Below are 27,875 nucleotides of genomic sequence, written 5' to 3'. Positions count from 1 at the left end.
ACTCTCTGGCTGGGATGAGGTTAATTTAGACTAACACACATACTTACATTATTTCAATGTTCACGGTGTATCCAGAGAGGGACCCCTCTTTTCTTTTAGGGGGCACTTTCTGAACCACTGTGGAAATTCCCAGTTAAGGACCCATTCCCTGTCTAGTCTCTCAGTCGTACCCTTCTATACACATGGGCCCCTGGCAGCAACAAGCCTACTCCTGTAGAATTGGTTAGAGGTGTGTTTTCTGGTACCTTCTGTGTGATTAACATGGTGGCTGACCAGATCTTACCAATATCTTTTTTTTTGGTATGGCAAGTGCTTCATGAAGAACCATAAATGTAGAATCATCATTATGGATGGAATTTATAGAAGATCTGTATTGCTTGGTCCAAAAAGTATTAAAAGAATTGGAGCTTTTGTGGTTGAAAGAACTGCAAAGCATCACCTGGAGTTAGAACTGTTGAGCACTAGAAGAAATAAACTTGACACGTAGGTTAAAAACGCAGGAACCAAGTGGAAGAAACAGATGGATGGGTGCGAGTGGTCCCTGAGAGGAAAGTAACCAGGCAAGATGGCCAGCCACTTCCTTCAAATCCCATGAACTAAATCTTCTTTTTGTTCCTTGTTCTCAAAAAAATCACTGGCATGCTTGAATTTTTAGAGATTTTGTTGTGTTTGTGAAGACTTGTATAAAGACAAGATGTATAAGACAACATGTCTTTCTTTGTTACCCCTCCCACTTGAGCTGTGCTCAGTAAAACTAGGGTCCAATAGCTCTAGACTATGATTATTGCATGTTAATTTTATATTCCTGTATTATCAAAAGCCTGTGACTTGGTGTAGTTAGTTGTGAGTTCTATAGATAGTTTCTGGGTAGTAAAAATAGAATTTGTAAGACCCTCCCCTAACTCTTATACCTATGGTGAGAGTAAGGCCTGGAACCTAACAATTTACTTTGGATCAGAGAGATATATTAAGGTAGGGGTATTCACTTCTGATCAAATGTGACTTTTGGAAGGGTATAAGCAGAGTATGTAGTTCTGATCAGTTGATTGGGAGGCAAAGCTAGGCTTGCCAAGGTTATATAAGCAAAGTTTGTGTGGTCATTGGGATCCAAGAGGTTAGTAGTGAGGGAAAGAGTGAGCTTTGGAATGGTTGCGACAGTGCATATACAAGACGGAGGTCATGGACATGCTTGTTAGTGGTATAAAGCACTGTGCACGAAAGGAGAGTATAGGCAGGGGCCGGGGTGAGAGATGAGGTTCTGGGGTGGCCTTTGGGACTGAGGAGGAGGGATAAGGTAGAGGCTGAGGGAGAGGAAGAAGGCAGTGCTAAGAAGACTAAATGGTCAGGAGTGTGAGGGAGGAAAGGCAGGGTTAAGAGATCTGGTTCAGAGGGAGTTTGGAGGCCAATGACGAGCGATTCGGTGGAAGAGGGGGTGTGATGCAGAGAAAGGAAGCCGCAGGTGAAGCTTGATGGGGGGACGGGGAGCTCATCTGCCAGATCAGGATCTGAGAAAGAGTCCAGGAGATTAGGCTTAAGAATTCAAGCTAGGTTGATCCCAAAATTCCCGAGAAACCGCCACACTGTTTCCCTGGACCCAGCAATACCACTCTTGGGAATATACCCAAGAGATGCCCTATCATACAACAAAAGTATATGCTCAACTATGTTCATAGCAGCATTGTTTGTAATAGCCAGAACCTGGAAACAACCTAGATGCCCTTCAATGGAAGAATGGATGAAGAAAGTATGGAATATATACATATTAGAGTACTACTCAGCAGTAAAGAAAAATGACTTCTTGAATTTTGCATGCAAATGGACAGAAATAGAAAACACTATCCTGAGTGAGGTGAGCCAGACCCAAAAAGAGGAACAGGGGATGTACTCACTCATATTTGGGTTCTAGCCATAAATAAAGGACATTGAGCCTATAATACGTGATCCTAGAGAAGCTAAATAAGAAGGTGAACCCAAAGAAAAACATATAGGCATCCTCCTGAATATTAACCTTCATCAGGCGATGAAAGGAGACAGAGACAGAGACCCACATTGGAGCATCGGACTGAAATTTCAAGGTCCAAATCAGGAGCAGAAGGAGGGAGAGCACGAGCAAGGAACTCAGGACCGCGAGGGGTGCACCCACACACTGAGACAATGGGGATGTTCTATCAGGAACTCACCAAGGCCAGCTGGCCTGGGTCTGAAAAAGCATGGGATAAAACCGGACTTGCTGAACATAATGGACAATGAGGACTACTGAGAACTCAAGAACAATGGCAATGGGTTTTTGATCCTCCTGCACGTACTGGCTTTGTGGGAGCCTAGGCAGTTTGGATGCTCACCTTACTAGACCTGGATGGAGGTGGGTGGTCCTTGGACTTCCCACAGGGCAGGGAACCCTGATTGCTCTTAGGGATGACAGGGAAGGGGACTTGATGGGGGAGGGGGAGGGAAATGGGAGGCGGTGGCGGGGAGGAAAGGGAAGGAACAGGCGTGCAGATAAACGAGGCCTGGAGCTAGAGAACCTCTAACCTCTTACCATTGCCTTGGAGGTCCCACAAGATGGCAGGGTTGAATGTACCAAATTCATGCCATGAGTTTTGGTTGTTGAGGGCAAATTGGGGCCAGATCTTAATAGAAATTCAGTTGAGGCAGGGGACTTCACTATTCCATTGAGCTCAAATTGATTGTTTTTTTTGTTTGTTGTAACCACATCTCATTGTGTAGATCTGGCTGTCCTGGGAGTCATGATGTAGGCATCATACCCTACTTGTTTGTATTTTTAATTAGATTTTTTATGTGTATGAGTGTTTTGCCTGCATGTATGTGCAAAATGTGTATTCCTGGTGCCTGTGGAGGACGTTAGATCTCCTGGAACTGGAGTTACAGATGGTTGTGATCCACCATGTGGGTTCAGGGAACTGAATCCGGGTCCTCTGGAAGAGGGGCAAGCGCTCTTGAACACTGAGCCATCTCTCCAACCTCTCGTTTGAAAGTTTTTAGGAGGCAGGTTGTCTTAGTTTTCTAGCAGTGTTGACAAAACCCCATGACCAGAGACGTTCACTTTCTTTATAGAAAAAAAAAGGTTTAATTGGGTGCACAATTCCAGGGTGTTAGAGTCCACGAGGAGCAAAGGCGAGGCGACAGGAACAGCCGATCCACAAGTAGGAGGCAGGGAGACACAATGGGAATGGCGCCAGCCTTTAGAAACCTCAAAGCCCACCCTCAGTAACACATCTCCTCCCGCAAGGTCTTGCTACATGTTGAATCTTTTAGATAAAATCTACTGTCGGGTTTTATTTTTATTGTTTGAAAATTTGATACGTGTATACAACATAACTTTATCATATAACCCCACTCCCTTCCTCCAACTCTCTCTGCCTCCTTCCAATACATCTCCCTCCCAACTTCTTAATTACTTTAGACAATGATCTGCTGAATCTAATTAGTGCCGCCCATGTGCAGATGGGCATGGGGACATCCCCTAGGACATGGGCAACCTACCAGTGACTACTCCCAATATTTTCTCTTCCCAATATTTACTTTAAAATTCTGGACATTGCGGGGGGTATTTTTGCTCTACAATTTCAAGATCTAGATAAACGCAGGGGTGATAATCTAACTTGAACAATATTGCTTTTCATTCATGAGGGTACAGTTGGGCAAGCTCTTCTTATAAATCAGAATCGACAGTTGGCACAAATGCTAATAAACTCCTGAGTGCCAGATATCCCAGACCATCCCTGGAAAGCCACAGACTAGCCATGGCATAGATGCTGGCAAACTCCTGAGTGCCAAAGATACCCCAGACCACCCTTGTAAAGCAAGAGACTACCCATGGCTTAAATGCTGGCAAACTCCTGGGGGCCACAGTTACCCCAGACCACCCCTGTAAAGTGAGAGACTAGCCATCCAACAATAACGTGATTCACAGTTTCCTTCATGTTTCACTTCTACATACTCAAAACTTAAGTTTAAATTCATTTCTTATTTCTTTGTGCATAAACTGAGCTATTTCTTCCATAAGCCCTGGCACTGGCTAGAGTCTGTCATTTGGCTGGCTTCATCCAACCAGTGGCAGGCTGAGTTGACTAGGCTAAGAAATCTCTCACACACACACACACACACACAAATACTAATAAATAACATAGATGCCATGTTTTATGAGCTAGTTAGAAAATGATAAATGATATTAGAAAAACTAGCCATTGCCTTGGAAGAAAATAAATGAATGTCAAGGGAAAAGAACAATTGAAAATTTAGTTTGATTTAATTGACACAATGTTTATTTCATATATTTGTTACATTTCATCAGGAAATTGTGTTAATGTAACAATTCAGTAAGTAAAAAAAAATCACATTTCTTTGGGAAAAATACTTCTAAGCCTAGGCTTTTTCCACATATAAATACAATGCACGAAATAAATATACTACACAGAAGTCACCCACCCATATATACTGCTGCATCATGTTTAATAAACAGAACATGTATAAGAGTGGGCTCAGGACCCGCTGCAGGGTGTGCAGCCCGGAGTAACAGGAACCTGTGTGGTAAAGTGCTGAGTCATCTTAGGCGCTATTAGCCATGTGGTCTGCCTCTATTACTCAGCTCCGCCAGCAGTGTGAGGGCGGCCACAGGCAGAGGGTAAGCAAACGAGTTTGGATTAGTGTTTTCAAAGTGCTTCATTTAGAGACACTGGCATTTTGTTTCGTGTCACCTTCATGTGTCAAAAACCATTTCATTCTTGCAGTAATTGAGTAATAAAAACGTAATCTCAGCTTAGAGGCTATAAGAATGGGCTGTGGATCTGGCAGATGGACCATTGTTCATGGATCTGCTCCTGAGCCACCATGGGTAGACACACAGCCAAATCAAATCAAGGCACTATCAGCAACAAGGTGGGAGATAGGTGGTGGGCGGCCGACCTTCCAATGTATGATTCCGGATATACAAATTAATGACAATATTACTGAATGTCGAGTTTTTACGTTTACGGACACTGTTCTGAGTGCTTTAAGATGCCAACCTATTTCAACCTCAAGGCAATTTTAGGATGCCACTGCCGTTGCTCTCACAGGAAGTGAAGCTGAGACACAGTGAAGTTGCATGGCATGGCCATGCTGGGGTCTGGGTCAAGGTAGTAGGAGCCTAGAATCTCAGTTCTAGCCACTGGCCATGTTGCCTCCGCTACCCAGAAAGAGAAGAAAAAACAATGAGGTATTTTTCATACAAAATACAAACACAGATACCACCGCTCCACAACATCTACAGTAAGAAAAGTTCAGACTGCTACAGCTGCGTCTCCAACCCAAAGTTTAGCAGATCACCATATAGCTGGAAAAATCACAAAGGCATTTAAGTGTCTTCTGAAGGGTCCACTTAGTAACAATGTCTGAACCCATTTGTAAGTGCCGGGAAGTAGATGAAAAGATACACTATGTGTTTAAAGTACACACCAACGGAGGTTCCAGAGACAACACTGTCAATGGAGATCACTGCTGACGTGCAAGTGTTCGCGCACATTCTAGCTACTGAGCTTAGGCACAATAACCGACGAGTCCCACGGGCAAGTTACACACGTACAAATGTGTTTTGTAGATACCCACATACACACCTACATTCTACATTTCAAAAATACATCAGTTTAGTGGTGTTTCCTGATTATTTTAGCTCTCTAAACAGTTTGATATGTGTGGTATTTGTTGGTTTCTGGTTTTGTTGTTTGTTTCTTTAGGAAGGAAAATCAGTCTTGGAACTGGCAACGTGATTCACAGCGTGACTGCTGCCTTCAGGATAAATTCCTTTCATTTTTCTTAAAAATATTTCAAATACTGAAAATGCCTACCTAGCTATGATCAAAGTATTAATATAACTAACACTCAGTGATGGATGTGTTCCTGCTAAGGCTTCCATATCTGCTGCAATCTGTGCACTAATCCCCCTTGATCTTTTTAAGTGCAACTGTGTGAGAGACTCTTGAGGGCTCGGACACCCATGGGAGGTCCTCACTGTATACTTGGGATGTGTAGTGCCTGACGCTAGGACAGAACTTCAGGACACTCACTTACTTGATTTCTGCCCCATTTTATCTCTCATGTCTTACAGTTTCTGTCACCTGATGTCTATAAAAATCGGCCGTATTGTAAAGGTCTTCCTAATAATACCACAGAATTTCCTTCTATACACGTGCTGATAATTCTATACGGAAAAGATAATCATGGCTGACATATCTTTCCTCGTTACTTAGACGGTTCTCCTTCTGTGTGGATTACATCAGAAGGATGAACTACGGCAGGAACCTGGAACTCAGGCTACTTGGAAGTTTTCCCTTTCTTGGCATGTGTCTTCTGATGTGTGGTGAGTTGTGACCTCTGGATAAAGTTTTCCCCACACTCCTGGCACTCATAGGGCTTCTCCCCTGTGTGCTTCCTCTGGTGTATGACAAAATGTGACTTCTGAGAAAAGGACTTCCCACATATGTCACACTCATAGGGCTTCTCTCCCGTGTGAGTCCTCTCGTGTAGTCTGAGGACTGAGTTTACAGAGAAGGACTTGCCACACTCCGTACACTCGTAGGGCTTCTCCCCGCTGTGTTTCCTCTCGTGTTTGGTGAGGTCTGACTTATAGTAAAAGGTTTTCCCACACTTACTGCATTCAAAGGGCTTCTCCCCAGTGTGGGTTCGCTGGTGCACAGTGAGGGCTGACTTCTGGTAGAAGCAGTTGCCACATTCCTTACACTTGTAGGGCTTCTCGCCTGTGTGCGTTCTCTGGTGTGTTTTGAGGTGTGAATTCCTCGAGAAGAGTTTCCCGCACTCCTTACATTTATAGGGTTTCTCCCCTGTGTGGGTCCTCTGATGGACTGTGAGGTGTGACTTTTGGGAAAAGAACTTCCCACACTCCTTACACTCAAAAGGTTTCTCCCCTGTGTGTGTCTTTTGGTGCACCAGGAGGTATGCCTTCACATAGAAGAACTTCCCACACTCCTTACACTCAAAGGGTTTCTCCCCGGTGTGTGTTTTCTGATGTTCCATGAGGTGTGGCTTCTGGTAGAATGATTTCTCACACTGGCTACATTCATAGGGTTTCTCCCCTGCATGGATTCTCAGGTGTCGAGTGAGGGATGATAAGTGGTAGAAGATTTTGTTACATTCTTTACACGCGTAGGTTTTCTCTCGGGTGTGAACTTTCTGATGCACCGTGAGCTCTTCATTTGTATAGAAAGACTGCCCACATTTCTCACACTTATAGGACTTCTTGGTGTGTGTTTCCTGGTGCGCGGCGAGGGAAGACTTCTGGCAGAAGGACTTTCCGCATTCGCCGCAGTCGTAGCTTTCGTGCTGGGTGGCAGTTTTCCGACGTCGGTTCAGTTCTCCTTTCCTAGAGGGAAAGTTCCCAGTTTGTTAATAGGACTTTCAAAGCTTTATTGGTGCTGTGCATCTCAATAACTTTGATGATGACTTCACTAATCCTGTTTGTCAGGTTCCTGGGGCTTCTCCACTGTGAACACTGACTTAACACTGTACAGAATGAGGCTTCTCCTGAAGTCTCGGGGTTTCCTAATGGCCACACTGTACTGTAAGTCTCCCTTAGTGCATAGTTCAGAAAAAGGAAAAGATAACTACAGAGTTTGGCTCTCTTGGTCCTAAACCACACCCCTCAGGAAGGCATGCCTGTTTGGGTCATAATCTTTTGGATTCACTCCAATGCCTGTTTAATGACATTTCATTAATCAACAATCTCTCTCCCATTCCCAGCATTCCAAACAAGACTATTCTTCCTCACAAAGCTTCTATCCTACACATTAATTCTTGAACTTGCCTTGCATTTCCAGCCTGATGTTCCTGGTGTTTGGCTCTGTCAGCAGCATTCCCTCGTTTGTCTACAAAGGAATCAAGATTTTAACACACCATTATGGTCAAAGGTTGATTTTTAGTCCTCAGGCAAGTATGTCAAGATGAAAGCACTCTTAAATGAAATTTTCCTCTAAACCATTGGTGACAGTTTTCCTTTTTTGTTATTCTAGAGGGTCGGGGTGGGGGGATGTCATCTAGATCTATGCTAGTGACTAACAGCAAGACTACCCACCATGCTGCTCAGAATGGCATTGAGCTTAAATTTTATGAATTTTGGATTTCTGGAATTTTCCATTTAATATCTCCAGATTGCAGTAGACCAGGGATAACAGAAACCACAAAGGAAAATTCAAGTGGACCGGCATCACTGTAATCAGCAGACCGCAGAGCTGTATCAGATTTCTTCACGTGTCCAGAGCAATCTGGAGACCAACAATAAAGTGAATTTCTCAGAACACCAATCTCCTCATGTGCTGAGGAATATCGCTGTTTTCTAGACTTTTGCTTTCCACACAGTTGGCTGCAGGATCCCGAGTGGCTGCAGCAGGCAGCTGGCCCTGAGACCATGCTGCAGGTCTTTCCGTGGAGAGAAGAAAAATTGGTGTGTTGTGGGATTCAAACATATGTAGACAATATCTTCAATCATTTCTAGAACTATAGAAAACTTAGGGAGATTCCTGAGAAACTGTTTCTAAAGGAAATCTTGACAAATATTTCAAAGGGTCACATGCAACATGAATTTTTTCAAACGTACCAGCACGGTTCCGATTTGGAAGTTCTCTTTCTAATACCCACGGCTCTTTTCCTTTCCTCAACTTGGAGATCACACTCGGTCTAATCACACGGTAACCTATTAAAGAGAAAGGAGATGACATAGTTTCCTTGGAAGTGAGGTACAGTTTCAGACAAGTAGTGAGGATCTCGCTTGTGCTTCCCACACTTATTCTTTCTTCCTTTCTTTTCCTTCCTTCCTTCCTTCCTTCCTTCCTTCCTTCCTTCCTTCCTTCCTTCCTTCCTTCCTTCCTTTCTTCCTTCCTTCCTTTCTCTTCCTTCCTTCCTTCCTTCCTTTCTCTTCCTTCCTTCCTTCCTTCCTTTTTTCTTTCTTTCTTTCTTTCTTTCTTTCTTTCTTTCTTTTTGGGGGGGTGCAGGCTTTTGAAGACAGGGTTTCTCAGAAGCTTTAGAGCCCGTCCTGCAACTAGCTCTTGTAGTAGACCAGACTGGCCTTGAACTTACAGAGATCCACCTGCTTCCGCCAGTCGAATGCTGGGATTAAAGGCGTGTGTCACCACCACCCAGCCACAAATTTCTTCTCTAAATGAAGTGGCAGAAACACACATATTTTCTCAGCTATTCCCAAACAGATTAACTATGAATCGTGAAACAAAGTATCACTTGACTTACAGAGACTTTAGGTGGTCCAGCCAACGGGAGAGGAAATGGAAACAACTGTAGTTATAGATGAGGAAATTTTCTCACCCACAGAGACCAGGTGACGGTAGTTCTCCAGCATCACGTTCTTGTAAAGCGACTTCTGAGCAGGGGTCAGTAATTTCCATTCTGCCTTGGTGAATTCCACAGTAACATCCCTTAATGTCACGGGTCCCTGAAACAACAATTCCAGTTCAGTCTGAAGTGACCGGGGAGGAAGACACAAGGTTGGGAGGTAGGCCAACAGCAGAGCACTGGCTTAGCGTTTGCGAGGCCCTGAGTTCAACCCCAGGACAAGAGAAATAAAGACAAGGCTAGTGTATTAAACTAGCGCTGAGTGGCCTCGTCACAGTCACCCTGGATAGCAATTACACATTTTGTCAAGGAATTTCTCTTTTGACAAGAGGCAAAGATAATAGATCCCTAATGTCCGTATTGTAGCAGATCTACGGCAGACGTATGTTCAGGACACAAGGCGTTCAGATGGTGACAGCTATCTGCTGTGTAATAGCTGTTAGATTTTATAAGGTGGTCAAACCATCCAATACAAACTAGAAAGAAAGGGTTCATAAGCAGCAATGAGATGAAGCGTGAGGAACAACAACTATAGGAAAATGGAAGCCACAGAGTGAGAGCTGGCTGTAGAACCGAGTCGACTCACTTAAGAAGTCAGGGAAGAGGACACAGCCAACAGAGCATGTTTTGCACATAATGTAACAGAACTCATGTCACATGTATTTACATCTGTTCATGAACTTTCCCAGGGGAGACACAGATATCCCCTCGCCACAGACAGGACACCAATGACAGACCAAAATACAATTCTATCGAAGTCCAAGTTGGTGAATCAAAGGGTTTACATCACTTTTCAAACTTAAGCTTATTTACATAAGAGGAAAATGTGAGCAGATATTCCTCCATTTTACATCATGTGGAGCACCTTAGACATTTTGGTGATGCTTGCCCACTTTGCAGATACAAATGCAGACAACGGGAACCACTGGTGAGACAGAGAGTGCGGTAGTTATAGGAGTAGATCAGTCAGCTACAGAGAAACTAAACAAATGGGGCACGACAGTGATGTGGGCAGTGCGCACAGCATCGCAGACACAGTGAAACCAAGAAGTATAATACAGCTTTTGTGTGCAGGGGTAGGTACGTGTGCATATGTACGTGCAAGCATGGGGGCCAGAGGCTGAGACTGTGTCTCTTGCTCTATGATCCTCCCTGCAGTAGTTTGAAGGAGAATGCCCCAGAGGCTCTGGCATTTGAACACTTGGTCCCTGATGGAGGTGGGTCATCTTTTTATCTGTTGTTTCATTGGTTAAGTAATAAAGAAACTGCCTTGGCCCCTTTAATAGGCCAAACCTTAGGTGGGTGGAGTAAACAGAAGAGAAGGCTGGGAGAAAGAAGCCGAGTCAGGAGTCGCCATGATTCTCCCACTCCAGACAGACGCAGGTTAAGATCTTTCCTGGTAAGCCAGCTCGTGGTACTACACAGAATATTAGAAATGGGTTAGATCAATATGTAAGAGCTAGCCAATAAGAGGATAGAGCTAATGGGCCAGACAGTGATTAAAAAAATAGTTTCCGTGTAATTATTTCGGGGCCCCGCCGCTCATATTACAACAGGTCCCCAGTTGGTGTACTGATCAGGGAGGTCTAGGAGGTGAGGCCTTGCTGGAGGAGGTGTGTCACTGGGATTAGGCTTCAAGGATCATGTGCACGTGTGTCCATCTTGTTTTTGTTTTACTTTGGGTTTTTGTTTTCTGTGAGACAGGGTTTCTCACATGGCCTGAATTTCACCAAATGTGGTGCTGCTCGGGGAGGTTTCGGTGGTGTGACGGTGGTGTGGTCCTCCTAAAGGAAGCATAGCTTCACCTATTTCCAGTTCATGCTCTGTTTCATGCTTGTGTTTGAGGCTGGAGCCCTCAGCATCCTGCTCCAGCCTATGTATGCTGTTTGCTTACATGCTTCCCCACCATCGTGGACTCTTGCTCCTCTGTAGCCATAAGCCCAAGTAAACTCTTTATTCCACGGGTTGCTTTTGGTCATAGTGTTGTATCACAGCAACAGAAACATTATCGACACATCCAGCTTTCTACATGGGTACAAGGCATCAATTCAAGTCCTCAGAGCTACCTGGCAAGTGCTTTACCAACTAAACTATCTTCCTGGCTTCTAGGAATTTATTTTATTCATGATCAAATCACAATAAAAGTTGATTTTATTATGATGTGGTATGAGAATATAGCTCAAGCGTTGGTTCAAAAGTCTATCCTTCTGTTAGAAAAGTAAGTTATATATTCCTAAAAATACATGGGAAGGTGGTCCTGAAGTGTATAAGAAAGCAAACTGAGCAAGCCAGTAAGTTGGGTTCTCCTATGGCCTCTGCTTCAGTTTCAGCCTCTAAGTTCCTGCTTGAGTTCCTGAGCTGACTTCCCTCAATGCTGGACTGTGTCTTGGAAGTACACCAAATAAATCCTTTCCTCCTTGAGTTTGTTTTGGTCAGTGTTTTTAGCACAGCACTAGAAAACAAGCTAAGGTATTAGCTTACAGAGTTTATACATTTACATGTGAGTGTGAGTGTGGGTGTAGGCTGGGAAGCTGGGGAGAGAAGGTGTTCAGGAGGGGAGACTAGGACACACACCCTGAGAGCAGAAAGGAAGCTATGGGGTAGGACGGAGGGGTGCAAGGCAGGATGTCATCGGGAATGGGGAGAACAATGAGTTGTGGGATCAACCTAACAATTTTTGCTTGAAAATGACAAAAATGAAACCTAATACTGAATATACGTTTCAAAAATTTAAAAACAAGTGACACAGAATTCACTAGAGAAGATCAGCCTCAGATCTGAGCAGCCCCAAACAGAATCTGTAAAGCTGACAGCATCCTAGGACAACTCTGACTCAGCGCTCTAGTGTCCGTGGAAGGCATTACCTGTGACTACTAACTCAAAAAGAGAAGCGGGACCATCATCTCAGAAGATCCCCGCCCTCAGGAGGCAGAGGCTGGCGGATCTCTGTGAGTTCCAGGCCAGCCTGGCCCACAGAGTGAGTTCCAGGCCAGCCAGGACTACACAGAGAAACCCTGTCTTCAAAACAAATAAACATGTTCATCATGAAAAACAGAAACTGTAAAAACTATGAGGTGGTGGTGCCAAGGTTTGGCTTATAAGTGTCCTTCGAAAGTCCGTAGGTTTCGAGGCTTGTTGGGAAGCTGACAGAATCCTTAGAGAGCCTAGACAGACATGGTCAGGTCCCTGGGTGTGTGTCACTGAAGAGCACTGTAGAGCCCTGGTCCCTTAGTCATAGTTATAAGAAGTTTTTCCCCGTTACCCCATGACTCCTACCATGATGTGGTGGTTTGTGACAGGCATAAATAAACCCAACTGAGCCAACTGACCACAGACTAGCACTTCTGAAGCCAAGAGCCGAAACAACCCATTTTTCCCTCTAAGATGACAGGGTATTTGTTATCGTGACAGCAAACTGACGCAGAGGGGACTTCCTTAGTTTGACCAAAGATGTTGCTATATGACCTGCACTTAGTGAGATACTCATGAATGACTAAAGCCTTCCCCTGAAGGGGGACAAACCAGTAAGTCTGCTCTCAGCATTCCTATTCCAGCAGCAGCCTAGACAGGAATCATAGCCAGTGCTAAAAATAACAGAAAATATAAAGATTACAAAAGGATAAATAAAACTATTTCTCTTTGTAGATAATTTTCATTTCTGTGGACAACATCACAGAATCATCAAAACACTTTCTATGATTAATTATTGAGTTAACTAAGGTCGATATTGTTTAAGTATGTATTTCTATGAATACAACCACTAGATACTTAAGTGTTAATCCAACTAAATATGTGCATGGCCTATATAAAGAAAATCATATAACAATGAAGAAAAAGCTCAAAGGCCTGAGCTCAGAAGACTACTGTGTCAATCTTAGACCAATCAGTATATTTAATGCAGTTCCAATCCAATTTTTACAAGGTATTTTATAATTATCAAACTAATTCGAAAATGTGGTTTTGCCAGCACAGAGGACGTGAGGCTGACCAATACCTGTAAGTTTGAGGCAAACTCAGTTTATGTTATATTGAAAGCCTTTTTCAAAAAACATGAACTTGCTAAAAATTGAATTTATATTTCCCAAATGACCAAACATGTTGGACATTTTTTCACATATATACTAGCCATTTGTATTTCTCTATTTGTAAGCAAATTTTGTGTATTTATTAAATTATTTATTCTACTGTGTTCAAGTTTTTGGGTCTTTATATATTCTAGATATTAATCCTTGTTAGATGAAAAGCTGACAGAGATTTTCTCCCATTATGCAGGCCGTGACTTCAGTCTGGTAATCGCTGTCCTTTGCTGTGCAGAAATCTTTAGCTCAGTGTGATACATTTCTCAATTTTTGAAACTCTTTCCTGAGCTACTGGAGTCCTGCCCAGGAAATCATTATCTATGATTGTATTTGGAAGTGTTTCTTGTTTTCCTCCAGCCTTTTCAAAGTTTTAGTCTTACATTAAGTGGGGGAAAGAAGACATGGTGATTGGAGAAAGGTTATCACAGAGTAGGAAGAGGGTACGTGGGGTGGGGGGACTGACAATTGCTGCTGTGAGAAATAACCTCAACCCATAATTTAAAACTTTATACAAAATTAACTAGAGATGGAGCAGAACAAAATAATGTAAATCTAGGAGCTGGAGAGAGGGTTAAGGGCACTGGCTGCTCTCCCAGAGGTCCTGAGTTCAATTCCCAGCACCCACATTACAGCTCACAACAATCCATAACTTGAGTCCATGGGATCCTATGCCCTCTTCTGGTGTGCAGACATACATGCAGATAAAACACCCATATACAATAAAGTAAATAAACAAATCTTTTAAAAATGTACATCTATACTTTTTTCATTTTGAATGTTGTTTAGTAACTTAAATATAAATATATTTAACTAAACTTGCACGGAAATTTGTTTCAGTCGGGTGGGAGATACTTGTTGAGTTGGTGTGGACTCCAAAAAAGAGGTAGATGGACTTTTTTTTTTTTTTTTTTTTTTTCGAGACAGGGTTTCTCCGTAGCTTTTTTGGTTCCTGTCCTGGAACTAGCTTTTGTAGACAAGACTGGCCTCGAACTCACAGAGATCTGCCTGCCTCTGCCTCCCGGGTGCTTGGATTAAAGGCGTGCACCACTACCGCCTGGCACTTTCTTTTTTTTTTAACCTAAGCTTTAAATACTGAAGTTACAGATTAACAAAAAAAAAATCAGTGATAATTTATAGAGTCTTTGCTATGTTATGTATCTTTGTATGTAATTAGTATGTTAAAATTTAATCCCTAATGTGATAGAATGCCAAGATAAGGCCATTGGGAACTCAGGAGCTATGATGGCACAGCCCTCATGGGTGTGACCGAGGATCTTATTAAACAGGGAGGGGTAAAGCTCATTTTCTTCTGCTCTACCCACGGGAGGACACAGCTGCCAGAAAAGATACACCATCTCCTGCAGATCTGCTGCACCCCATTCTGAAATTCTTGGTTGCCGAAACAGTAAGGAAGTCATTGTTCTGTGTAAGTTAGCCTGTTTCAGGTCTTTCCTTATAACATCACAAACAGACCTAAGACAGTTCTTATACGTGGATTACTCAGTTTGGTCCCCCAGGCAAGATGTTTCTGAAACATGGTAAAGTTTCCAAAACTAAGAAACATTTAACTCACTAAATTCCATTTGACCTTAATGCCCTCAGCCCTAGTACATCAAAAAGGAGCGGGATTATGGTGGCTAAAACAATTTTGAGAAGAAAAAATCCAAGCTATCTACTTTCAAGTTTTAAGCTTGTCACATCTATGGCAGTCTTTCCTTGATTTTCAGTTGAATGTTTACTTAGTTTTGGAATGTTGTAGACGAACAAGTGCCGTGTGAGCCCTGGATTACTGCCATGGCCCCATTCTTGACTTTGATAACAACTCTAACGAGCACTAATCAGAACTGCATTAGTTATATGGCTGTGATAGAATATCTTAAGAAAATGCCCAAAGAAGTACGAGTTTCCTGTGGCTCCAAGTTTGAGGGTGCACAGTCCGTCATGGAGGCAAGGCCACAGCAGCAGGGCCTGAGCAGCTGCCTACCTACACAGTCTGCAGTCCAGAAGCGCAGGCTAGTGAAAGCCCACCTTCACCCCGTTTTCATCCTGCCCAGGGCTGCAGCCCGTGGGGCGGTACCACTCACACCTAGTGTTTGTCTCTCTGCTGTCATTAGCCTGATCTTAAAGTCCTTCACAAACGTGAGTGGGGGCATGTTTCCATTGTAGTTATAAATCCCACCACGTGGACAATATGAAACACCACAACTTCACTGCTTGTGAACTTGAGAGTCACACACATCATTTTAAATGATATAAACCATCCATACCTCATGATCTTAGAATGAAAAATGCATCCAGTCCACCTTCAAAAGTCCCTATAGTCTTTAACAGTCCTAACAATATTTAAGTTCAAAGTCTCCCCCGAGACTCAAGCTATGGGTCCTTACAACACTAAAAACGAGGTCATACTTCCAACATACAATGGTACAGGGTGAACATTCCTATTCCAAAATGTAGGGAGAAAATATATCAAGGAAAGCAGATGGAAGCAAGACAGAAACCTAGCAGGAAAAACACCAAATCCTTCAGCTCCATGTCCAGGATATAGGATGCACAATGGACTCTCTCGGGTTCCCAAAGACATGGGTAGCCCTGCCCTTCAGCTCTGCTGCCTGCGGTACATATAAACTCTCTTTTGAGTTGGCTCCAATATAGACTTACCCTTTTTCTCAGGAGACATCCCACAGCTCTAGCATCCCCAACATCTTGGGTCTCCATTACAACTTGGGCATCATCTTCATAGCCTCACGGGTTCAGAGAAGAATTCCCCTTTCATCACAGTATTACAGGGGACCCGCGGTGCACTGGGGATGGGCACTCATTCAATGTTACAGGGGACCCGCGGTGCACTGGGGATGGGCACTCATTCAATGTTACAGGGGACACGCGGTGCACTGGGGATGGGCACTCATTCAATGTTACAGGGGACACGCGGTGCACTGGGGATGGGCACTCATTCAATGTTACAGGGGACACGCGGTGCACTGGGGATGGGCACTCATTCAATGTTACAGGGGACACGCGGTGCACTGGGGATGGGCACTCATTTGAGAATATACGCCAGTTTTCCTTTATAGCTATTTTTCTCTATCATAAAATATACTTGAAAACAAACCAAAAGTCTACTCTAGTCTTGACAAGAAGGGAGAGAATATATCCCATCTCCTGGAGGGAGTAGTATCCATACATATTATTTTAACTGTTTTATGAGGAAGAATGCGCTTTTCTCATTTGCTTATTCAATAATTTATATTAAAATGGCCTCATATACTTAATTCATTATGTTTTTTTACAAAGAAGCCCAAAATACACACTAGAGAAAGGACAGCATCTTCAACAAATGGTGCTGGTTTAACAGATAGCTCCATGGAGAAGAATAAAACCAGATTCTTATTTCTCACTCTGTATAAAACTCAACTCCAAATGGACCAAGGACCCCAATGGGAGACCTGCATATTATTAAGGAGAAAAGTATGGAATAAGCTTCACCTTACAGGCACAGGAAAACACTTTCTCCTTGGACTCTACAGCACAAGCATTAATACTAACAAATGACAAATGGGGCCACGAGAAACTAAAACGTTTTTTAGGCAAAGGACAATAGCATCCAAGTAAAGAGACAGCCTATGGAATGAGCAAAAGTCCTTACCAGCTATGCGTCTGACAGAGGATCAGTGTATACAAAGAACTAATAAATAGATAAATACCAAGAAAATCTGATTTTAGAAATGGGGCACAGAACTAAAAACAATTCTCAAAAGATGAAATACAAATGGCAGAGAAATACTTTTTAAAAAATGTTTATCATCCTTAGCACAGGGAAACACAAATTAAAATTACTTTGAGTTTTCATCTTGTCCCAGTCAAATAGATAAGATCAAAGAGCAAATGACAATAAAGACTGCAATAAAGTAGAAAGGGGGCCAACTTGCTCACTGCTGGTGGGAGTGAAAAGGGCGCATCCATTATGGAAATCAGCGCAGAGGTGCATCAAAGAGCTAGAAGTGTATCTACCATGTGCTCCAGCTGTGCCATTCTTGGGCACACAACCAAAGGATGCTCTGTCTTACAACAGAGGTGCACTCATTCGCGCCCACTGCTGCTGTATTCACCACAGCCAGCGACAGAAACAGTCCGATGTCCATCATGTGATGAGCAGAAAATGCAAATATGGTACATACACACAATGGAATATTATTCAGCCGGAAAGAACGAAATTTGAAGATAAATAAACAGAGCTGGACATAATCATTCTGAGTGAAGTAACATATTTTCTCTCATGATGTGCAGGTTAGCTTGGACTCCTTAGATGTGTGCTCAAATTCCTACAGAAAGCAGCAAATTAGTAAGAGGCCAGGCAGTGGTTCAATAGAAGGGGAACAGAACACAAGTGGTATGAAGGGAGAAAGAGGAATAATGGAACAGGAAGAGTTAAGTTGGGTGGGGAAGAGGAGGGCTGGGTAGAGGGGTGCTTATGGAGAGGGATAGCCTACACTAAATGCCTTTGAAAAGCAATATGTAAAACTCTACAGAAGCTTCCTAAATAACAAACATATAAATCATATATGCAAGGAGTTTAAATGGAGTCATTCTGCAATAGATACAATACCTCTCCCAGATGCATTGGGCTATCAAATAAAAATCCCTTTTGAGATGTTGGCCAGTGGGGTCTCACAGACAATCCAAATATTACAGGCTATTGCCACGACTCTTGGTTACCCACAGAACTTGATGGTAGTTAACTTGATGTCCCTATTACTGAAGGTAGCATATACTTGAGTCCTAAGACATGGATAAATCAAACTGCTACCAACCCGGAAGCTGCATCCCTGCTGACTAGCTGTCATAGTGCTGGAAGGTTCTATGTACAGTGAAAAATCACCAGTCATCTTACTGAGCCCCAGTAATGATCGTCCTGGCAGATATGATGACTGGTACAATAGCATCACAAATGCTAAGGGAGTAACCACCTAGCTTTAAGGCCTGCTTCACAACGCAGAACTCATACCTGGTACCATTAACAGAATCGAAAAACAATTGCCGGCTAGGTCATAGTCACTAGGGAAGAACCTATCACTATTACTCTGCTAATGGACATAGTAATAAACTACCCACTAGGTTCTTATCACTACACCCATAGATTAAGGAATCTCTCAGTTCACGAGCAGAGAAGCTTCTTCTGGTGATTAACGCAGACCCACAATAAGAGACTACAGCATGCTCCGACCTAACTGGACAGGTCATCGTCCCCCTTTCTTCCAAGACTCAGGGACCAGTGGAGAGACTGCAGTGCCAGAGGTGGTGGATAAAAACTACAATTCAATGGTGTTCTCCAGACACGTCGGGACACAGATGAATCCACAGTGGTTGTGACAGCACGTGCAAGACCTGTGCAAACTCCTGCCAGATGAAATGCCAGCCCGGGGAGGGGATGGGTGTGAAGCCCCACCCTAGCTGAGGAGTTACTGTCAACTGATAGCTGCTGGGGGAGGAAGAACAGTTTTGTTTTGTTTTGGGGAGCGGTGGGGAGGGTGTTTCGAGACAGTTTCTTTGTGTGTCCCTGGCTGTCCTGGAACTAGCTCTGTAGACCAGGCTGGCTTCAGACTCACAGAGATCCATCTGCCTCTACCTCCTGAGCACTGGGATTTTAAAGGCATGTGCTACCACTGAAGAACATTTTTCAAAAGATGTGGCTCCTTATAGGTAGTCTGGCTCCAGTGGAAGGTGACATATATCAATGTATATTGGACTTAATGGTATTCTTTTTAATGAGGACACAAAGTTGGGTGGGTAGGAGGTGGAAGTGGATCTGGGAGGAGTTGGGGACTAGGAGTGAACCTGATCAAATTATCAAATTATCAATGAGTTTTTAAAAATATTCTTGAAATGTTAAGATACAAATTAAAGGCTCTGACAAGCTCTCTGACAGATGCAGACTTCTATCTTAAAGTAACTTTAACACAGTTCACCCTTGTAAGGATATCCAGAGATGCAGGTTTACTCTTCTTAGCCAAATTACACGGTAACAATCAACACCAAATGACAACAGCATTCATAATGTGAACATCTTAAAGGGCCTGTGTTTCTTGATTAAATGGCATTTAATGAATGAAAACTATAATATAACTAGTTGAGATCAAAAAATATACTAAAAATTTATATTTTATTAATGAGAAGTAGATATTACAAAACAATCCCCACTGCAATCCCCTTTCCCTTACTAATTATAAATAAAACAAGAAGATTTAAATCAACATACCACGAAGACACTTGCACATCAATGTTTCCTGTGGCACTATTCATAATGGCTACGTTATAAAACTAACCTGTGTTCAACAAGAGGAAAATGGCTAAAGAAAATGTGGCAAATACACACAAAGGAATTACCGCCCTAAGGAATAAAGAAGCCACCGCGTTTGGCAGGTAAATAGCCGCAACAGCAAATAGACGTATTAACTGAGTCCCAATCTCAGAGGGACAGATATAGCATGTTTTCACTCACTTGAGGGTCCCTAAATTATAGAGATGCACAAAGTCACACATGTATGCATGACACAAGAATAAAAGTAAAACTGCAGAGGGGACAGAGGGGCCTAATGTAAAGGAGGGGAACAGGATGGTGGAGATGGGACCAGAAAGACGGAGGCATTCTGTAACCAGGATCACATTATACACTTGAATGACACCTTAAAACAATGTTTGCAGTGCTTCCCAATATAATTTAAGAATGTTTATCATTTTTGTTGAATTTTTAAATTAAAATATTTCACACATTTTGATTATATTGTCTCCCCTCTTCTAACTTCTTCTAGATCCTTCCTACCTCCCCATCCACCCAACTTCATATTCTCTCTTTCTCTCTCTCCTCAAATGAAAATTAAAACAAAACAAAAACAAAACCAGTCTAACCAAAAAAAAAATCAAAACAAAACAAAAAAATCATACAAAAACCCTGCCTTGGGATCAGCTTTGTGCTGGCCAACTATGCCAGGTTATGGGACCTGCCCGGAGTGTGGACAGCAACTCAGGCTTCAGTTGCAAATAGATCTTGGTTAGGGGTGGGACTTTGAGTCCATTTTCCTGTCTTTGTGCTGGGATTTTTTTTTTCTGGTTTGAACTTATACATAGTGCAATCACGGTTTCTATGAATTCATGTGTCAACTCTGTCCCAGAGAGGGAGCAAGAAGAGGGCGTGGCCTGATCACTGGGGGTGCAGCTAAAGGGTGTATAATGTAACAAGGCCACACTGTGTCCTTGGTCATTTTAAGTTTAGCTATAATAATCCTATTTTATGCCAAAGCATATGTTATGTAAGAGACGGGGGGGGAGGGGTCAGATCCAGCTCATGGTGGCCAGTAGATGTGATTCAGAAATTGCTTCCATAATGACTTTACCAACCGGATCTCTCTCCTGAAGATGGCATCCCTGCCTACTGAGTCTTGCCTGTACCAGATCTTAGGAATCAGTCTCTCTGCCATCACAGGACATCAAACAACATTTGTCCTCTGCACGCACAGAATGTGATGCTTACTTAAGCAACAAGGAGAACTATCAACTAAAGTGCCCAGAAAAGGGGCTGCACCTGTGCTAAAGATTCTACTGACTGAGTGGCTGCATCCGCTCGTAAATGAAGCCCTAGAACAATACTAATCCAAATCCAAATTACCTTGGACTATCTTCAGCCTTCTTAACAGCCATCCATCTCCATCCTTCGTGTTTGACCCGACATCCCTCCTTGTTAAAACTCCCTTTGGAACATACAAACAGACCCCCAGCTTCCGTCAATGCAAGGGTGCCATGAGATAGTATTGGGGCTATATCAGCCCTGCTTCACTGTAACCTGACACCCTGAGGCTTTCGCTTATTATCTTAAGGCACCTTGTTTTATAACTTTTGTCTGTCATTACAAAAACTTCATTAAATTGTCATCAACCTGGGACATGGTATTTGAGATAACTGGAGTCTAGGTTCCTGAGCCACAGCCAACATATTTTGCTCCAGAATAAGCTGTCTCTCATTCCTTCTGACTTGAGTGCTGTGGTTTTGCAATGACATTCTTGATTTCCAATTACCTCCCTCTTATTAAATTCAGGCGTCTCCTCAATTATTACATTTGAGAACAGCATTCTCTAATAAACACAAGATCTGTTTTTTTACTTTGCTTTCAAATTGCTTGACTCCACTACTGAACGTAAATCAGAAATGTTAGTCAAATACTGATAAATTTTACATTTATTTTTAAAATCATATTTGTTAACAACAAAAGTGACCTAGTCAGAAAATTCTTTAGAAAGTTGTCACGTTCAGTTCATTATAGAGGTCATACATTTTCCAAAATTCTAATTTAATCAAATTTTAAAATTAGCAAAAAAGAAACAAAAATACTAGCGGTTGTTTTCCTGGAAGTGACAGACTTTCATAAGATTAAGAAAAAGTTTGTAACTGGTCTTGTGGTGGCACACACCTCTAATCTGGGCACTTCCAGGGCAGAAACAAGAAGATCTCTGTGAGTTCCGGTCAAGCCAGAGCTACATAGTGAGACTCTGTTAATTCTCAATAACTACAGTTTTCTGCCAATTCTTTCAAATATAAAAGATATTCCAATGTTCCATGAAAAACTGTCAAGATATTTGCATAAAAATCAAATAAGTGCTTGCCCTAGGGCACCAATCGCTACAGTTCAGGATTAGCAGAGGGGCGTTAGGTGAACGTCCCATTCCATCACACAATGTTACAAAGATGTGCACTTAATGGTCAAGGGTTAACAAAATCAGCAATTTTTACAGAAGCATTAAGGATGAATGTAAATGTAAAGTATGCAAAGGAATCAGGAGAGTGTGTTCTCATTATCTTTTAATATCAAAAAGGAAGTTTTTACTGTTCCACTGAAGATATTCTTAAGTAAAGTAGAAATTTTTTACTTGGCTCTTTGCAAAAATCCAAAGATAATTAATAAATCTGTGTCACTGTCCTATTTTTGCAAGGTCTAAACTTTCATGCTATGTTGAAAGTCAAATATAGATCAGTCACCTTATGTCTTTAAAGCAGTGGTTCTCAACCTGTGGGTCATGACCCTTTGGGGGGGCAAACAATCCTTTCACGGGGGTCACCTAAGACCATTGGAAAACACAGATATTTATATTACAATTCATAACAGTAGCAGAATTGCAGCTATAAAGTAGTAAGAAAAGTAAGTTTACGATGGGGGAGAGCACAACCTGAGGAGCTGGATTAAAGGGTGATGGCTTAGGAAGGTGAAGAATTCTATGTTCAAAGCAGAATGCTGCCGGGCGGTGGTGGCGCACGCCTTTTATCCCAGCACTCGGGAGGCAGAGGCAGGCGGATCTCTGTGAGTTCGAGGCCAGCCTGGTCTACAAGAGCTAGTTCCAGGACAGGCTCCAAAACCACAGAGAAACCCTGTCTCGAAAAAACGAAAAAAAAAAAAAAGCAGAATGCCGACTTCCTGTGGCACAAGTATTGTAGGGACAGTGTATCTGAGATGAACTTTCAGCAAGGAAATAGGAAAGAGCTTTGCTCCCACCACAATACATTTACTATGTAAACACAGTACAATAATAGGTACCAAAAATGTACAATACTTTTCATATGTCAGCATAACTCACACCTTCTGCTTCTCGACTGATGCGATCTTTCCTCAGCTGCTCCCTTCCATCACCCTCATTGTTTCCAATTATGCAGGATAGTTATCAATCTATTATTACCTTCACACTAGTAGAACACATGCAATTTGTTCATTAATATGACCTTTGACATTACCAGATCCCTTGAAAGAGGCTGAGGGTGCTTGGGCTCTGCAAACCATACTTTGATAGCTATTGTTTTATTCAACCCTGAAGGAGATTTTAAACCAGTCATACTTTCCTAATTAAATACAGAGATTCACTTTTTAAAGATTTATTTTATTATTTTATGTGTATGAGTGTTTTGCGTGCCTATATGTATGACTGTGCATCATGCAAATGCCTGTGGAGGTCAGAAGAGGGCATTGAATCCTCTAGGACTGGAGTTACGAATGATTTTGAGACATCACATGGGTGCTGGGGATCAAACCAGGCTCCTCTGCAAGAGCAACAGCTGCTCTTAACCACTGTGTCAATTCTCCAACCCCGCAGTCTCTTTGGAAAAACCTCGCTAAACATGTGTGTGCACACACAGAGTTAAACAAATTAAGTTACTCACCTTGAACTTGTTCATTTTCTGTTGTGCTTTTAGAAGGGGTTTCTACCCTTTAAAGTTGGGAGAGTGAAGTCATAAGAAACCGTATGCCACAACTCCAGGTCACCTGTGAGAAATTTACATACAATGTTTTAGTACTGTCTACAGAGCTGTCCTTTTGATCAGTTCAGAAGGACGACCATGAAGTAACACTCACCTATCTATTGATAGTTCTAACAATCTTGATGAGTCTGAGACATTTTTTTCTTTTACTAAATCTAAACATTTCAACTGTTTGTTTGAAATGCATGTGTCTGCTTACTAACACAAAATAACTGAATACTTAAACACTGAATAAGAGATTAATTTCAAAGGGGCTATAACATATGCACACTGAGAACTGTGTTTATGTTGGAGACAACATTTTTTTTTCTGTTAATATTACAATCCCCCCCAGGTTAGAAAGTCATTTCAAAACTTTCAAACACGAGATATTTCTTCTGCCTAAATTACATTTTCTCTGAGCAAAAAGAAAATAAAACACTTCTTCAAGAATCTTACAAATGATACATTTTCAGTTACATAGGATACATTTTGTCTTTTGTTCTGTTGCAGGGTTAGCTGCTAATATAGGGAGGCAGTTTCAATGCTATTATCTCTCACCACCCCCATCTCCAGACAGGGTTTCACTTTGTAACAGTCCTAGCTGTCCTGGAACTCACTTTGTAGACCAGGCTGGCCTTGAACTCACAGAGATCCACCTTGCCTCTGCACCCCAAGTGCTGGGATTAAAGGTGTGTACCATCACTGCCCAGCTCAAAGTTGTTATCTTTAAAATGAGAGGAATTAGGTAATTGTGAACAACCCTTCCGGCAACCTTGAGTCAGTCTTGACACAGGAACACAAGTCTAGATCCCTGTAATTGACTATCCTCTCAAAATAGCCTAAATCTGGGGGAAATTTTAATCAAATCTCAATGAACTTTGACATGGCTCCCAAATCTAGTTTAGAAACAACTCTACCCTCAAAATATCAATTTGAAGCCAGATGTGGTGATGCACACCTTTAACCCATCATGGAAAGGTGGAGGCGGAGGGCTGACAAGAACAAGGGCAGTTTAAGCTACACACTGAGAGCTAGGCCAGCTTGTAATATATAGTGAGACCTTGTTTCAAAAAAGGTTATTAACTGGACAACAAGTTTAGAAAGATAGTCACTGAACAGGCATGTTGTGTATACAGTTAAAGAAACGAAATGCTCAAATCCAGCCAGCAGGGTGCTTACAAAATGCCTAATATGTAAGTGTAAGGTAATAAGATCAGATACAAATAAGCCAATCATCCGCGTTAGGAAATCGCCTTCATAACTGAGAATATAAATGAACTACAATTTTCATCTTTTAAGGAAAAAAATTGTCTCTGCTAGACGTGGTGGCACACACATTCCCAAGGCTGATGCTAGAGGCAACAGCTCCAAACTAGTCTGGAGCTACAGGAGCAGATTGCTCACACACACACACACACCCCGCCCAATCTCATTTCTATTCTCTTTGAGGGCGAATACGACATCCAGCTTCTCAGTGAAATTTAATATTGAAAGGTGTTTCTAAAAGTAAGACTGTTCTTCCAAATAACTGCTCAACAGTCTAACAAAGGCTGGTTGAGGGATGTAGGGAGAGCCTCAATTAATCGTTCACACTAAGGGATCGAGAGGAGGTTCAAGAATTTTTAGAAATAGAAGACTCCAGATATGATCAAGTATGCTTCATCGCTATGTTTTCAATCGCTGAGCAGAAAGCAACCGCAGACGTGACTGCCTGCCAGGAACAGGCGGCAACCACAGAGTAAAACAATAGAGGATTAAGGCACCCACAGGTCCTGGGTAAACGGAATAGCCTCTGTGACCGCCACCGGAGGCCGAGATGAAAAGACCCAGCGCGGGCAATCGGGAAGCATCCCGCCCTGCTGCTCCTCGGCACTCTGCACGACTGCCCTGCTCCGTGCGCCCCGGGCGAGTCTCACCTCCGTGACAGCGGTGTCAGGGAGTCCCGCGGTCTCCGCTGCAGACGTTCGGGGGTGGCTGAGAAGCGGGCCGACGCTGACGTGGCGGGCGGACGAGGAAGCTGCGAGTGGGCGCCACGTCACTTGGGCTGCGGCTCAGGCCGGCCTCCCGCCGCTGTCCTCTTCACCCCTCCTCTCCCCTCCCCTCGCCTGCCCTCCGCTCCCGCCCCTCCCCGCGCCCCTCCCCGCGCCCCGCCCGCCGCGCCCGCCGCGCCCGCTGCTCCCGCAGCTCCTCCGCCTCCGTGCTCGCCCGCCTCACCCTCTGCACACCGAGGTCCCCAGGCCGGGGGGTTCCGCAGCGCTGTTACCACCACCACCACCCCGTCCCAGCTCCCCAGACCCCCCTAGGCGGAAGACAAAATTTCCGCGGGTGACAGACGAGGGCTCCGCCCATGCGCCGAACGACCCTTCCCGGGGAACTACGCTTTCCAGCAGCCTCCGCGACGACTCCATATTGGATCACATTATGAAGTTTGTCGCTGAGTGCCTCACTGAATGCTGCGCCGCTTCCCCTCAGGCCTGGTCATTAAGGGAATGACTGAACTAGCAATTAACACCCTGGGAGGGAAGACAGATGCTGTCTGAGGCTGTACAGCGTGTATTGGGGGTAGCATATGTAGTTGAAACCAAGTGCGATTGTACACTCAAGTGAGATCTCAGTTTTATCCTAGGGTTGCTAGCTTTCAAAACTATGTAAATGAGAACACGAAACGTGAGAAACTAAATGTATGTGTGTGTAGTATATATAAACCAAAGACCAGACACCAAGTAAAGTGTCATACACGTTACTTCCCTAAGAATTTTAAAGCCTTATCCAACTGATACAGATGTCATTATTACCATCTCACTACGGACATACTGAATATGTAAAACAACTTGTTGATAACTGATAACTTCAGTTTGCAATGTACTTAACTTTAGAAATATGGAAATATTAAATGTTTCATAAGAAAATTACAATTGCTACTCATAAAATGTATGTATTATACGTTTATATGGTGTCAGAGCTTTTAGGAGCAAAGGCTGAGCCCTAAGACTAGTTCTCAAAGGGCCAACTTAAGAGAAGATGGTACTGCCAGGTGGCGATGGGCCCTTACTCCCAGAGTAGAAAGGTGTATATCTGAGTTCGAGGCCTGCCTGGTCTTCAGAGCGAGTCCAGGACAGCCAGGGCTACACAGAGAAACCCTGTCTCAACAAAACAATCAAAAGGAGACAATGGTACTGTAAGAACAAACAGTCTGCAAGATTTGGGGTAACTGACAGAGAAACACAGCTCTTGCCTCAAAGGGGATAAGAAAAAGATGACTTTGGAACCAAATTTAGTGATTCTGGTCCTGGAGCACAGATTTAGGGTACCCCAAACTTCATGTTCCAACGTGGAAGCAGATTCATGGAGCTATTTTATTTTATGTATATGGGTGTTTTGCCTGCATGTATGTGTTTGTGTACCATGTGCACCATGTATGATGAGGCGAGAAGGGGGACATCTGATCCCCCGACCGAGAGAGAATTATGATCAGTTGTGAGCCATAAAGTGGTGCTGAGAACTGAACCCTGGTCCTCTGGAAGAGCACCCAGTGTTCTTAACCTCTGATCCATCTCTCTAGTCCATCTCAAAGCCTTTATAATGGAACAAAAGGAGTCTAAGCCAGGATACTTAAATACATAGTGAAAGCATTAGGTAGGTTAGCATCAAGTGGGAAAATCTTGGCTATAAGCCTCAGATTCTATCTTTGGTTGGTGGGGACTGGATGTCTGTAAACTCTACACAATGTACCTAATGGCCACAGAGATGTTAGCTTATGCACAGAAGAGGACAAACAATGGGTATTAAGAGGGCAAAAGTTGCAGGGGCAAGATAGCACGTGCCGTTTATGCCAGCACCTTTAACGCGTGCACATTTGAGGCAGGCTAGCTTCAAACTTACAGAGCAAGTTCTACATAGCAAGTGCCAGGCCTGCCGGGGCTGCGTAGCGAGATCCTGTCTGTCAGGGCTACGTGTGTGCAGTCACTAAAGGTGGTCCGTAAAAACTTGGCTTTGGACTTGCAGCATGCCAACTTCTCCATAATCATTGAAGTCCTAGTTGGTTAATTAGCATTGCAGAAGACTCAGTGAAAGGTACAGGACTTTCGCTCATAGTTTTACCAGCCAGAATTGATAGAAAGGTTTTAATAAAGAATAGACACCATACACAAAAATACA

General features: G+C 43.0%; 1 protein-coding gene across 2 annotated transcripts; it reads right to left on the bottom strand.

Moving 5' to 3' along the window:
* Positions 1-4,281: 4,281 nt before the first annotated feature.
* Znf25 (zinc finger protein 25) lies at positions 4,282-25,987 on the bottom strand. Of its 2 annotated transcripts, XM_057791203.1 has the most exons (7): positions 25,932-25,987; positions 25,634-25,734; positions 23,637-23,739; positions 9,331-9,457; positions 8,609-8,704; positions 7,820-7,880; positions 4,282-7,378 (listed from the first exon to the last, which is right to left on the bottom strand). In XM_057791203.1, exons 3-7 carry the CDS (start codon positions 23,649-23,651, stop codon positions 6,313-6,315), a joined length of 1,365 nt encoding a protein of 454 aa, XP_057647186.1. In that variant the 5' UTR covers positions 23,652-23,739; positions 25,634-25,734; positions 25,932-25,987; the 3' UTR covers positions 4,282-6,312. The 2 variants fall into 2 exon arrangements, with proteins under 2 accessions (XP_057647186.1, XP_057647178.1); XM_057791195.1 differs by lacking the exon at positions 25,932-25,987 and having other exon boundaries at positions 25,634-25,789.
* Positions 25,988-27,875: the final 1,888 nt, after the last annotated feature.

The sequence above is a fragment of the Chionomys nivalis genome, chromosome 1, assembly GCF_950005125.1.
Source record: "Chionomys nivalis chromosome 1, mChiNiv1.1, whole genome shotgun sequence".
Taxonomy (NCBI): Eukaryota; Metazoa; Chordata; class Mammalia; order Rodentia; family Cricetidae; genus Chionomys; species Chionomys nivalis.
This window is presented reverse-complemented; position numbering and strand designations above follow the sequence as displayed.